Source organism: Nelusetta ayraudi, unplaced genomic scaffold (genome assembly GCF_046127955.1).
Source record: "Nelusetta ayraudi isolate G7.1 ecotype Tasmania unplaced genomic scaffold, CSIRO-AGI_Nayr_v1 ptg000060l, whole genome shotgun sequence".
In the NCBI taxonomy this organism is placed as follows: domain Eukaryota; kingdom Metazoa; phylum Chordata; class Actinopteri; order Tetraodontiformes; family Monacanthidae; genus Nelusetta; species Nelusetta ayraudi.
This window is the reverse complement of record NW_027466110.1, coordinates 7,179,750-7,194,088: the sequence shown is the minus strand read 5'-3', so window position 1 is coordinate 7,194,088 and position 14,339 is coordinate 7,179,750. Positions and strand designations below refer to the sequence as shown.

Here is a 14,339-nt window from a genome sequence, read left to right as displayed (position 1 = left end):
AGCTGGGCACACTGATGTTTCTGATGACATTATTGATTGTTTTCCCACTGCCACCAATCAAAAAAACCAAGATGATTCTGAGGCACATTAGGCAAACTGCAAACCACCAACGGATTTGACAAATCTACACCGTGAAAGTACTGAGGTGTGTTGAAGAGAACGTATGAGCCATTTGACAGAAGCAGTGTCATGAAAGAGCATTTTCAAGTTTAATACAAAAATAATCTACCGGGCAGGACTGGCGACATTGAGTCAATAAGACAAAACCTACATTTTTATTTTTTAAAGAAAAATGTGTGTGGCAATCAAACCGTCGCTTTCCTACCATCCTAATAAAAAAAAAAAAAAAAAAAAAAAAAAGAATGCAGATAATTTCAAACGCATCGATGTCGACGCCAGCGAAGGCATCTGCTCCTGCGAGCGCCAGAGTGAGGAGTGGCGGGAAGAGGCGGAGGCAGATGAAAGGCTGCAGAGGGTCCGAAAGCCCAGATGATATCAGCCTCTCTTCCTGCGATCTGAGCGGAGAGGCGGACGAGGATCAGCGAGCTGCGGATGAAGACGTCTGCGTTTCCAGCAGGACGGAGGAGACGCCGCACGCCAACACTCGCTCGCTCGCCCGCTCGCTCTAATTGGTGCTGCTGTGCTACGCATTCACGTGCATGGCCAGGCAGGCGGCGGAGGGGGGGGGGGGGGGGCACGAGGGTTTCTCAATAAAAAGTTTTTCATTTTTCTTTTCATGCACCCTGATGGGTTCAACAGCCAACATGTGATAATGCCAACAGTGCCCATGAAGAGGAGGGTCAGGGTGTTTCAGAACGTGTTGCAGAGTGAGCGAGCTCTCGGTTTAAAATGAACAAATACATGAATGAAAGAATAAAAACATCCTTCAGACTGCTGGAAAATGGTTTAATGGGTTAATGCAGGCATTCTTGCAGACAACAATTTCATCTTTTTCCCGTCTCCGTCTTCTTCTTCCAAACACGAGCTTTTCAACATTTAAACATGATGCTTGAATGATGAGTAATATCATGTAAAAATGATTTGTCTCTTTTTTTGTCTTTTTAATTTACAAAATCCTCTCAAGTGCCGGTCACACCACGCTACGTACGAGACGGACTGGATAAACATGACAACTCTCCCCCCCGCCCCTCCCCCATTCGAACACACAATAACATTGCCAGTAGAGGTGATGCTCAGCATCCTACAAATATCCAAGCATGTTAGAGGATGGGTTTTTTTCGTCATTTGTTTGCTTTTTTTTTTTTCTCTCGTCGATGTCGTCGCACAAATTCTGCACAAAGAAGTCAGATAATTGCAGAAAAAAAAAATTGTTAAAAAAAAAAAAAAAAAAAAACTAAAAAAAAAACCAAAGTTGGTACTTGGACACTTTCTTTGACAATAACATGACCATGCATTAGTCTCTCCACTTTAGGTTAACCACAATATATTGAGAATATATAATATTTGCAAGTTGGCGATACTAAGGACATAAATTCTCAATTTTTTTTTCATCATCTATAACAGTTCACAGACGTATGATCTGGAATATGTTGCTCAGGAATGGGAGGCTGAGTAAATATGTCCAATGTTTGAATATATCAGGGCCGAAGTATGGACACGTTCTGACTCGCGCGTCGCCGGGGGTCGACGACCGTTTCCGTAATGGCAGGTCACTATTTTTTCCCCCCCGTTTGTTTGTTTGTTTGTTTGTTTTTCTTCCCCCCCAACACATATACGCAAATAGACTTTCTTGTACACTGGTCTTCAGAAGATGGTTCAACTTATCATTTACATAGAAATGGTGCCATCAATATGGGGCATACGCATCTTTTAAAAAGTGTAAAGAACTGACCTCGCACTGAAAGTTTTCTCATGCTTCTCAATGTCTAGTCACAAAATGGGCTAAACATTACAAATATATAATATTTCCCCACTTTTAGTTAAACCTTTGTTACGTTCCTTTAGAACATATCAAAAAATGACTATTCATGGGAACTAGTGCAACCTGGAGGAGGCCTGGTCTTTGTGACAAGGCAGGCACAGAGTAAAATAGACAAAGTTCTCCAGAGCGGCTCCAGAGCAATGGCAGATATATTAAGGCCATTTTCAAAATTAGAGGAAAAAAAAAGAAAGAAACGGTAGCAAGCAGCTTGACTTGCCGCCCCGACGGAGGGCGAGACTCCGTCTGGAGCAGCGAGGCAAGCGAGCAACACCAACTTTACCTCAGTTTTTTTCCTTCCCTAATCTGCCGATATCAGCCGTCCACGTGCCAGCCTCCCCACACTGCCGGGCCACCGCTCCACTCTCCTCCTCATCCTCTTTCCTCCTCGTCTTCTTCTCTTGAATTCAAGTGTGTGCAGTTTTGGTGGAAATAAGAGTGGTAACCCCGCAAGTCCTTCCTTTGCAGACCCTCTGCTACAGTCCCGGGGGCGGAGTCGGGCGGTCACGACTGTTTTAGACGCTTCCTGGGAAGACCGAAGGGGGGGCACTGTGCCGAGGCCAGAGCGCGGAAGGCTTCGGCGACCAAGTGAGGGTGCGACTGGATCATTGACTTCCAGCCCGCAGTCTCCATTATATCTGTGGCATGACTGAAATGAAGAAAGGAGGAGGAGGAGAAGAAGAAGAAAGAAGGGGATCAGACACGAGAGTGTGCACATTAAAAATCAATAAACACAAACGAGGGGGTAATGACAGAGCAAACAAGTGGGGCTTCATTTGCAACTGGTGCGATAAACTTGAGAAGGGCCATTAGCGCCTGGCGTGCGCAGGCTCAGAGCGCCGAGGCGACGACTGCGGCGCGACACAGACGCACAAACAAGTGGCGCAGCTCAAGGTGCCCGCACGGCCGCCCACTGCATCGCGGCAGAGGGGAGAAGCTCAAAAAATAATAAATAAAGACGCCGCCAACCCCCACCCCCCCACCCCCCCTTAACAAAATTCAACAAATGTTTCATTCCCAGGGTTTATTCAGGTATGAGTCTATTAATAACCGGGATACAAAGATACGGCGCCTCAAACTGAACAGGCAAACAGCCGCTCCGTCTGCCGCGGCTAAAACAATGAATTCTAAATGCATCTGGTGGCGGCGGGAGCGATAAGGGCCGCGTTATTAATCTTGTGTCACATATATCAGCTAATTACATACTTGCTATTCCAGTTCTTTCCATCTTTACAGCCCAGCTGTCTCAGGACACTGCACCTATGGCAAGGAGATAAAAAGGTAAGCATTCAGGGCTGGTAAACAGAAATGGCAGCAGGAATTTATCACTCCACATTTTTTTTTTTCCCGCCCCCTCCTCCTCCGCCTCTCCTCCACCCTCGCTCGCCCTCTCCCTCTCTCTCTCTCTTTCGATACTTGCCTGTTGATAAAATCTATGGCTTGTGCTTTGAGCTGCTCGGCGCTGTGCAAATCTGCTAGGATGAGGGTTTCAGCCACATTCTCCACTGAAAGGCTGTTGCACAGGGCCTCTTCACACATGACCTTTAAACGCTCAAGAGCATACTGGGGGAGAAGAGGGGGGGGGGGGGGGGTAATGGGTGGGGAAGGAGGAGGGAGGGACACACAAAAGGCACTGGTTAACACCCTGGATGCACAAAGGGATCCCGATGGTTGGAGGCTTTTTGTCTTTGGGCGCGAGTCGCTGCAGTCGCAGCTGCAAGCAGGATCCCAGTCCTCAAACTTTGAGAGTCCGACAGACCGAGCCGGACCGGAGACGTTCACGGGGTGCGATGGTGTGAAACTGATAAAACGCGGCAACTTAATGGCAAATACTGCGCTGATGGTTCATAAAACCTTGCTTATCTCTGCTGCGTATAGATTTACTTGACTCTTCTTGTAATTACTGCATAGTTTATTTTTTGTATTGTTTTTCGTGCTGCAACGGCACAGTTTCCCAATGTGGGCTCAATAACTCTATTCTATTCTACTAACGGTTCAAATAAATAAACTAATCAGATACTCAACTGAGTCAAGAGGCGTGTTGACCCTTGAACTTCAATTCCCCTTACATGGGATATCGAGCGTTGCAGCTCTTTGGTTGAGTTAAAATGTCCGGGGGGAAAAAACCTGCATCTCACTTAAGAGGAAGACGTCGAAACACACAAATCGCAACGTTGGGACGGCAGTTGCTCAGGACACTCACTTTGTCTGCTGCCGCCAGTAAGTTGTCAGCCATCTTCTCCAGGTTGGGGGCCTTCCCCGTGTAAATGAAGCCCATCATTTCCCGAAAGACGTCGGGGTCCACGTCGCTGATGTCGACGCGGTTCTGCAGGGAAACGGCACAACAGCAGGCGTCAGCGAGGACGGAGGAGCGACGGCGACGCCACACAGGGTGGGTTTGATTTGAGACGAGGCGAGACGGGAGGTTCAATAATAACAGTGCTTCTAATTAAAAAAAAGAAGAAACAATCACAGCTTTAACAGTTCTTACCTTTTTACTTTCCTCCATCTCATGTTCAAACATAGCATTGAAGACCGGTGACCTCGCTGTTGTGGAATCAATTGAACATAGGCATTAGCACCAGTGGCTATCACAACCAGCATCTTAGCCTTTAGCTGGAGTCATCAGCACATCAACATTCGGATGACAAACGGAGATAAAAAACTGACAAACAAAAAAAACCCTCACAAAACCAACATTTCGCAATACAAAACGGGTCATGGAAACAGCAAAACTTGGAAAAACCTCTCAAATGTGCCTAAAAGGTTGTGATGCTCTTGCTCTCATGAGGTGGTTTCTCAGACGTATCCATATAGAGGTATATCGCAAAAGTGTCACGGAAACACTTTTTTTCTAGCATTTACATGTCAGCGGATGTGACGTACCGGAGTTCTTGACAGCAAACAAACAAAAGCAAACAGAATGTCCTGCAAGACTTACAAGAATTACTTATTCTTATAATAATAATAATAATAATAATAATAATAATAATAATAATATTATAATAAGGTCTCCTCACATAATATTATAATAATATTATAATGATAATATTATTATCATTATTATTATTATTATTATTGTTATCATTATTACTTATTCTTATGCACTTCACACCATTCAATGGAAACGCCTTCAAATCACAATCGCACTTTGTCGAAAATTCAGAAATATTGCTTTTATTTTATGAAAAGCTGTCATGGCAACGCAGCTACACACTGAGAAAATAAAAAATAACTTTTTTTTCCGACACAAATTATCAACGCTGAACTATGACCTGCATCTTCAAAGCTTGCAGAATCGGTGAAGCTGCCGCACGGTCAGCATCCCCAGCCCACCCCGACCCCCTGCCGATTGCTGCAGCTGCCACCGTGTCTAATGGAGGCGAGCTGAAGAGGAGCGAGATGCAGCCTCTCAATCTCCTGCGGTCACCTGGGCCAAGCCGGCCGGCCGGCCGGCTCGGCTGGATTAGCACCAGCTGCACAACCTGCTCTATCTGAGGCTGCTCACAAGCACAGCCTCTTTTTTTCCTTTGTGGAAAAAAAAATGTCAGCGTCAAGCGAGGAAGAAGTCCGACCTGCCAGGATGGACTTGTGGGCCTTGAACTCCTGCCCTCCGACGTAGAGGCTGCAGTCGGTGAAGCGGGAGCACTCCCACAGGTTCCCCAGGTCGTCCGAGAGCTGACACTCCGGGACCTTCAGCATGTTCATGTTGGACTGGCCTGAAATGTTCACCGAGTCCTGGACCACGCTCACCTGCGTGGGGAGGAAAAGTGGGAGAGAGAGAGAGACAGAGAGAAAAAGAGAGAGAGCGAGAGAGAGAGAGAGCGAGAGTTCAGTTGTTGAAAAACACAATTTGTGCTTTCACCCCCCCGCTGAGCGACTCTCTGCACAATTCAGCCAATTAGATCCCCATCACAACTTCCTCGATAAGTCATTTCAGTTCTCTGTCGGAGCGTTTGCACCACGGTTGTTTCCCAGCAGCAGGCACGTGTTGCTCAAACGGCTCTCAGAGCTTTGCGTCATTCGAAGCGAATGCCGCCGCTGCCACGGCGTCTGAGAAGAGAGGGCGCGGCACCAGCAGCCGCTGCGAGCAGCTGCGAGCGGGACCGCGAGCAGCTTTTGATTTTTTCTGAGGCCGTCGGCAGCCGGGGGAATTGTGAGGGACTGCGATGTTATGCGGTTCAGCAGGTCCACTGACTGTTGGACCGATCCGCTCGGGGGTCTCCTCACAGAAAAAAGGCCGCAGCAGATTCTGCATTGATTGGTTGGGAAAGAGGGACGACACGCGACAGCTTTGGAGAATTAACGACGGCGACGTCTGAACCTGAATGTGTTGTTTATTCTTCACTAACATATGGGTGGCTATAATTTTTGGGGGAATATTTTGATGGCACAACATCACGTGAGATTGCCTGCAAAATAAAATGCCAGCAGGATTAGGTTTGAAGCATTCTTTAAAAAACAAACAAACAAAAAAACAACTTTTGTTTTGGGGGGAAATGTAAAAATGTAAATGTAAGTTTTCTTTTTTTGGGGGGTGGGGTGGGGGGGGGGGGCAGAGAGAGAGAAGTGATTATCTGCTGATCCCTGCAAATCCAGATAAAAAGGCTTAGCGCTCACAAAAGAGCCAAAAATCTGAAACAAATCAAGGCATTAAACACAAAATCAACAAAACAAAACATTAATTAGGATATTCCTGGAAGCACTATAATATTCTCTCCACCGATCATTTCAAATAGACAGAAGACAAACAGAGAGAACTGAAGGATCGGCGTGGCGAGCAGCGAGCAAAGATAAATATGTGTTTTCCAATAAGAGCCCATACACAGACGGCCTCATTCAGGACAAGTGAAGGCTCGTGTGTTGCCATTCCTGCAAAAAGTGGAGGCCGCCGCTAAAATGGCAAGTCTGCACCGTATTGACAGAGGGGATAAAAGCGAAAAGGTATTTACTTCGCAGAAGAGGGTGAGCTTGTCGTCTGGTAGGAGTCCATTGGCTTCGTCCAGTAGAAAATCTCTCCGTATAAACTTTTTGAAGCCCCAGTCTTTGCCTTGGACAAATCTATATGCTCTTTGGCTTTCTGTAGCGGGAAGAAAAACAAGTTGTGAGTGAGCGAAAGATAAAATAAATAAATAAATAAATAAATACAAGCACCTCCCAAGCGGTCGACACTCACCCATCGCTTTCGTCTCCTCTCTCTTCGCGTTCAACAAAGAAAACTTGAACTTTGCTCGGACTTCACTTTTTGGACAGCTAACGAGGAGTAAATACAGGGACAGGTAATCTTTGCTCTCGTCGTCGAGCCCCTTCGGATTGACACGCAGACACCTGGGAGGGGGGGGGGGGGGGGAGAGGACGTGAGCGGGATTCTCGCAAAAAAACCTCATGGAGTGACGATTGCTATCCACCCCCCCGCCACACCCCCGGAATAATGCTGTACTGTTTCGGAGGATGTGTCGAGTACGAACCATTTCATCTTGTCGTTGGGGCCGGAGGAGAAGGTGGAGCTCTTCAACACCTCCCCCATTTCTTCTCGGCAGAAACTAAAGTTGTTGATGGTCCACATGTAGGAAAACTTCACGACTTTAACCTTTAAAAGGCAGAGAAAAAAGAAAAACACAATGAGTTGAGTGTGACTCCAGGTGGTCAGTGCCCATCAACAGGAAGTGGACGAGTCACTGCGTTGTGGAGATCCAGGACCACCTGCTTGGGGCCACTTATGTCAATACCTGCGTGTAACACCAGCTCTCTGCCACAGGTCCACTTGACATCTCCCCAGGGGGAGGGGGGGTGGGAACCCGTGACATCACCAACGTCGAGGTACCACTCACTTTTCTTCTTAAAGCACTGACGGGTTGGAGAAAATAAGACAAAAGATTTAGCAAGAGCCCCCCCCACACGACGTCTCAGCTCCTACATTCATTTTCCCCCCAGTGATTCAGCTGCAAGAATGCCTGACATGTTTCTAATCTGCTCAGACGCCACTGGATGCTTATTTCATCTGGGGCCTTACAGTTACACCCCAGTGGAAAACAAAAGAAATAGCAAAACTGAGCTTAGAACACACACACACACACACACACACACACACACACACACACACACACACACACACACACACACACACACACACACACACACACACACACACACACGATAAGTTCACAAAATTTAAACTCAAGACAAAAAGGCTGAAACTATGAGATCAGAACCATGAGACACAACAGTCAGAATTCTTTACTAGCTAGCAAGGTTGTGTGTGTGTGTTTAAGAAAGGGGAGGGAATTGGCTCCACTAGTAGCTGAAATGACGCTGGGCTATTGATGACGGATGAACGTGACGACTGATGGGTCTCATGGACTGAGTTTGTTGTGAGGCAGCTAAACAAAGTAAAAGTCATCAGTCTGGTTTGTGTCTGCGCCGGAGCTGCTGCTGCTGCTGCTGCTTCCTGCATTAAAAACCCCTTCAACGGTGCATCTGCCCTGTGCAACTCTGCAGGAACCAGAGGGCAAATAAAAGATTTAATTTGCTGTAGAGCCACGGTTAGGAGCGTGTGGTCATACTCAGCAAGAGGAAGAGGAGGAGGAGGAGGAGGAGTCGTTTCAGAGCTGCGAGAACCATTTGAGCCAAACCGTGGCTCTTATTTGAAATGAATCAGTGAGCCGTTTAAACCGTGGCTGCACTTCTGCATTTGATGTCTGATAATTGCGACTTATTATCTCATCGTTTCAACTGTGGATGTCATTCTGACTTTTTAAATCTTTTTCTTAACCGTTTACCTCAATTCTCCTTTTACATCTCAGAATTCTTATCTTTTTTTGGGCTCATGACTTCACTACTTTTTAACAAACAAGTACAACCTTTTAATCTCTTAATTATGACTAATCCTATGATGTTTTTTTTTTTTTTAATGAAATCCAAATTCACTGGGAGAAATGTTTCTCTATATTTTAACAGTCATGAATGCAAATGGATCAGTGGCACAGCACCAACTGTGATTAAAACGTTGAACAAGTCGTCACACTCATTTCAAGTGGGAGCAAAGTTACAGAATGTCGAAGTCTCCTTTATTTCATCCCTAAAGTCTTTATTCTAACATTTGACCAATAAGTTTGCGCGTCGACGCTGATGGCGCTAACTGCTAATATGACGAGGACAAAATGCTTGTTTACACAACACAAGTTGTTTGTGGGCATATGCACACACATACAGTGTCTGTTTAAACTGGGCCATAACACTAAAAAAAAAACCAACAACACAGCAGTCCAGACAATCAAATGGTGCAAAACTACTCAAGGAGACTTACGACTGAAAATGGTTCCCCCTTCCTATTCTTGTTATGCCCCCAGTTATGCCGTTCTCAATTAAGGGCTTTTCAAGAAATTTGTGAAGGTGGTTTAATTTTTTTTTAACTTTTTTTTTTTTTTTTTAAATGGGCAACTGAAGTGCAGAGGTGATAACCTACAACAGTGTATTTACACACAAAAACATGACTTCATGCAACATGGCAAAGACACAACGGCAGAGAATGAAGGGTCATATTTGAATATTACTTCTTGAGCCATTTTGTGATATCATGTGATTTACATTGCGTGCACAATAAAACAAAAATCACAGGCTGACCAAATAAAACGGTGGCACGCACACACACGAACACAGTATAAGCTTAAATGATCAACTGGAGCCAGTTTGAATGTGCAAGCGCAGCCGTTCAGTGTGCTTGCTTTAAAGCCCATTGCATTCGCCGCAAACAGCAACATTGCACCAAATCTATTTATTTACTAAGGTTAGAAGTGTGTGTGGCAACACACACACACACGTTTGGCTATGTTGTCTTTTTTTGTTAAAAGTTGGAAAATCTGCATCAACATGAATTGGCAAGAAAATCCCCCCCAAAAAAGATCTGTCATCACCTCTTCAACTCGTTGAAATCAAATGTGGCGGTTTTTCTTAAGTCATCACACAGGATCCTTCATGGCCCCATCTTCAAGCTCTATTCTGGAAGGAGACATTAGATATTAGATGGGCAACTAAGGCTTTTCAACCGACTTATCAGCATCTCAAGTTAGCTGCTGCCATCTGGCCGTGTGGGCACAATTCTCATCACAAACCGGACCTGGCACCTCCAGCGAGGGCTATCAGTGATCCAAGAGTAAATAAAGTGACACCGCGGGATAATTAAGGCGTTTGGAGCCCAAACAAAAATTGCCACAGAACTCAACACTGCGTGCATCCCTTGGCATGTTAATAACAGGTTGCTATGCCTGCTTACATGTAATGTAGAATTAGGCCTTAAATTCCTTGCCCTCTTTAACCTTAACGAGCAGGTACCTTTGTGGCGCATTATCATACAGCTTTGTATAGAATCGACGACTGATGCTATAAAACAAGCAGTTAACTAACTCGGCAACTTTACTTTACCCGCAACTTTGTTTGGCTAACAATGCAGCTACAGGCAAAGCTATGTAGCCTTTGATACGGTTGTATTCGACTTATACGACCGGGCAGCTACTTGACTATTAAAATAAGCTGCAAACAGCCTCCCCTAAAATGAGAGAAAAACGATTTCAAGGAAAATTCGCCAGCTGCACTTGATTAATACATAAAGTGGAAACAACTACCCGTGACATGACATGAAATCACTAATAAGCAACAGCTCGATGTTAGCGCAGCGTGAGCTGGTGTGTCAACAGGAAATTCTCTTCGTAAATTGTTTATCGTTTCACCTCACGGGTATTCCTAGTCCGTTGGGAATTTCAGCGTGATTATCTGGAACTACGATTTCGGGTTAAACGTTTCATGGGCAGCAAATGTGTCAACTCTACGCATTCGGCTAACTCGGGCTAACATTGTTCTCACTAGCGAGATTAATGTTCACTTCACTTGAGCCTCAAACCGCAGACGGCAGCCAACACGGATCCGCTAGCTTGACGCAAACCATTTTAACAATAAATCTGAGCAAAAGAGTGGCGTCTGGTAGGCACGTTGCTCTCGGTCACGAAAACATGTAGCGATGAAAATATCCAAAGTGAATTTTAAACGGTGTAAATACAATTTGCAACACCTGGTGCAAAACAAAGGGCCTTCACTGATCCCAGTGGCTAACGAGAGGGCTAACGTAAGCCGTCACGTTTCAGTACTGTAGGAAAACAACTGCGAGCTAACTAGCAGCTAGCCAGGAGCTAATCTCCACACAGGCTGCTCGCAAAAAGTTTAAAAAGACGTGAGGAAGGCGTACCTTTCAAATCCATGCTTCCACATATATCGAGTAGCTTATGTGGCTTCGTGTAACAGCCACTGTGTGCGCCTTCCGCCACTTTTCACTCTTTCCCACTCAGTCTCTTCACAGGCTTTCTTTGTCTAATTTATATCTCGGCTAGCTTACAACTGCCTAGACGGCTCGTAGCTTCACAGGCTAAAAAATAGAGCAAACGCGCATGCGCTAAGGAGTGGATCACATCCTGCTCTATGGCTTTTGTACTACAGCTGCTTTGTACATTCGGACGATAGGGGAAATAATGTTGATGCCTATAGAAAAACAAAAAACAAAAACCAAACATGTTAATATTATTCAAACACGAAATTTGAAACCTTCCACAGGAATTACAAAAAATACATCAATCATAATAATTTAATGTTGGGAAGTTTTCTGCACACTTCCATGTTTTGAATTTCCAACCTTCTCATAAATCCTTGCAATGGAAGCCTTTTTAGATCGTTGTGATTGAGAATAATTTAGTTGAGTAGTGGGAAAAATTAGACAAAGGCTTATACACCGTCAAAATAAAAGCATGTTTCTGCATTGTGGTTATAACTCAGCTCGTGACTCTGATGTTTGTTTTTTTGAAAGAGTTTTCTTTTATTATGTAAACTGTTCTGTTGTTTGCTAACACAAATAGCTAATCAGTTAATCACGTGGCTGCAAGTCAGTGTATTTAGGCATGTACACGTGGTGAGGACGACTTGCCGAAGCGATCCAGTGAGCGGCACTTGTGTCTTGTTGATGTCAAGGGTCAGAATGAACCAAGGCTGATTGGAGGCCATAAACGCCAATGGTAACTCCAATAATCACTGGCGACAACCAAAGTCCTGCAGAATGAAAAGCATCTCGGAAGGCACAACACGGCGTATCCCGAAGCAGTGAATACACACACAGGCTGTCCCCCAAAAAAATTGACATAATTTTAAAAGCAATGATCTTGAAAAACACTAAGTCTAGCTCAATGAAACTGAACAGTTTAGGTGTTGAACATCATAAGTTTATTATGGGACTGATTTAGCAAGTGTTCAATATGTGCACCACCTGTGACACGGCACACGTCGACTGGGTGTGCTGCGTCACGACTGGGTGACTGCGTGCGAGCATATTCCAAGATGCAAAATGACTTCTCTTTGGGAGTGAAGCGTACGGCTCAACCTGAAAACAGAACAAAAATAAAACATTAGATGTAAAATCTTGATCTGTTTCTATAAGTGAAAATTTGAGGTTCATTTCAACAGGAATTGCCAAAGTGATTGTCCTGCGAAATGATGTCAAATTGTGGCGCAAATTGTGGCGCAGTGGTTAGCGCAGCTGCCTCACAGCAAGAAGGTTGTGGGTTTGATTCCGGGCCTGGGACCTTTCTGTGTGGAGTTTGCATGTTCTCCCTGTGTCTGTGTGGGTTCTCTCCGGGTTCTCCGGCTTCCTCCCACACTCCAAAAACATGCATGTGAGGTCAATTGAACACTTTAAATTGTCCGTAGGTGTGCATGTGAGTGTGAATGGTTGTTTGTCTCTATGTGGCCCTGCGATGAACTGGCAACTTGTCCAGGGTGTCACCCTGCCTTCGCCCTAAGACAGCTGGAAGAGGCTCCAGCAGACCCCCGTGACCCTGAGCTCGGGACTAAGCGGGTATGGAAAATGAATGAATGAATGAATGTTGTGTATAGCACACACTTTGGGAGGTGAGAGACTAAAACTGAGGTTCCCTCATTTACCTTTTCAATACGTCTGTGTGCCTGTTTAGCATGTTTTTAATGGGCTGCGGTGAGAAAGAGAAAAAAGGTACAGTACAGATAACCCCCCCCCCCCTCCCCTGAAGTACAGCTCATTCTCAGCTGGCGTCTCCTCGCTCTGCCTCTGATGTTTCTCATCGGGCAGGAACACAAAGCGGCTCGGGGGGTTGGCCATTCTCTGAAACAATACTCCATAATGGCTCCCTGTGGGCCTGCGATAACTAATTCCCTCTCAGATGGACAGACAGCGCTCTGGAGAAGGCGCGATAAATGGTTCCTCTTCGTACCAATCAGCCCGCATTCACCCACCGAAAAATATGGTGACAAGCTCTGTGGTTAATTATTTTATTTTTTTGGACGAACCAACCAAAACCAACCAAAAAGACGTGACAAATGAAAGGCTGTGTGGTTAAACACTGTGGGGAAAAAAAAAACTGACAGCAAAATGTCACACGTCGCAACATCAAATACCTTAAATATCATAGATGCTCTGACCCATCCGGCTGAAGAGAGATGGATGATAAGATCACAGCAGAGGAAATACGGGGACGCTTATCAGGAATTCAAACCAGATTTTAATACGTTGGCAGGGGTGGGGGGGGCAGAGAGAGAGAGAGAGAGAGAGAGAGAGAAAAACAGGCCCTGCCGAATGTGCAAAGCACAGCCTGGCCGTTGAGAGAATGGGAAGGCTATAGAATGATCTATTTATCTGCTTTTCTTTTAATGACTGGGCGTATAGAGCACCATTATCCTCAATCACATTTCTATTCTATTATTGCGTGGCTTCCCGATGAATAGTGCTGAATACCTGTCTTTATGTCGCCGGCTCTGGCGGCGAACATCTCTCCAAACAATGGCTGTGACGGGCCCTCGGCTCCCGTCTACAATACCGTTCTAATGAAGGAGATCTCAAAATACCAGCGGTGCCGCTTCCCTGACAAGCCTTCGCCGGTGCTCTCGCTGATTTAAGACTGATAGAGAGGGAACTAATGAGAGGGAAGACGGAGAAAAAAAAGGGAGTAAAATTAACAGCGTGTTAACGCTGACTAGACGAGCTTTCCTCCCCCGTCTCCCGTGACCTCATCAGAGCGCGGACGCGATGCGTGTCAAGGAGAAATGGGAGTGTGCTGCGTTTTCCCAGGAATAAAGTCAAAATGCAGGAAACAAAGAACTGGGAAGATTTCCTCTCGTTTTTAATGTTGATGAGGTAGAAGTGATAAAGTATATGGTAATGACCAAAGACCGTGACAATTGATATGGAAAGTAGCCCCCGGGTTCGACCGTGCTATCGGAGAGAGTCTGAAAGAAGTTCCATCTCCATTCCATAAAAAAAAATGTCAAGTCATTTTGAAGAGAAAATAAAGTTTGCTTCAGCGAAATACCGGGCAAGATTTTGACTACTACA

General features: G+C 45.3%; 1 protein-coding gene across 4 annotated transcripts; it reads right to left on the bottom strand.

Moving 5' to 3' along the window:
- Window positions 1–1,687: 1,687 nt before the first annotated feature.
- On the bottom strand, window positions 1,688–11,366 carry spopla (speckle type BTB/POZ protein like a). Of its 4 annotated transcripts, none has more exons than XM_076039837.1 (12): window positions 11,178–11,365; window positions 9,853–9,932; window positions 7,669–7,786; window positions 7,408–7,529; window positions 7,116–7,267; window positions 6,892–7,019; window positions 5,515–5,692; window positions 4,431–4,486; window positions 4,143–4,265; window positions 3,360–3,502; window positions 3,146–3,199; window positions 1,688–2,588 (listed from the first exon to the last, which is right to left on the bottom strand). In XM_076039837.1, exons 3-12 carry the CDS (start codon window positions 7,744–7,746, stop codon window positions 2,444–2,446), a joined length of 1,179 nt encoding a protein of 392 aa, XP_075895952.1. In that variant the 5' UTR covers window positions 7,747–7,786; window positions 9,853–9,932; window positions 11,178–11,365; the 3' UTR covers window positions 1,688–2,443. The 4 variants fall into 4 exon arrangements, with proteins under 4 accessions (XP_075895952.1, XP_075895950.1, XP_075895951.1 ...); XM_076039835.1 differs by having other exon boundaries at window positions 9,853–9,937; window positions 11,178–11,364; XM_076039836.1 differs by lacking the exon at window positions 11,178–11,365 and adding an exon at window positions 10,666–10,869 and having other exon boundaries at window positions 9,853–9,937.
- Window positions 11,367–14,339: the final 2,973 nt, after the last annotated feature.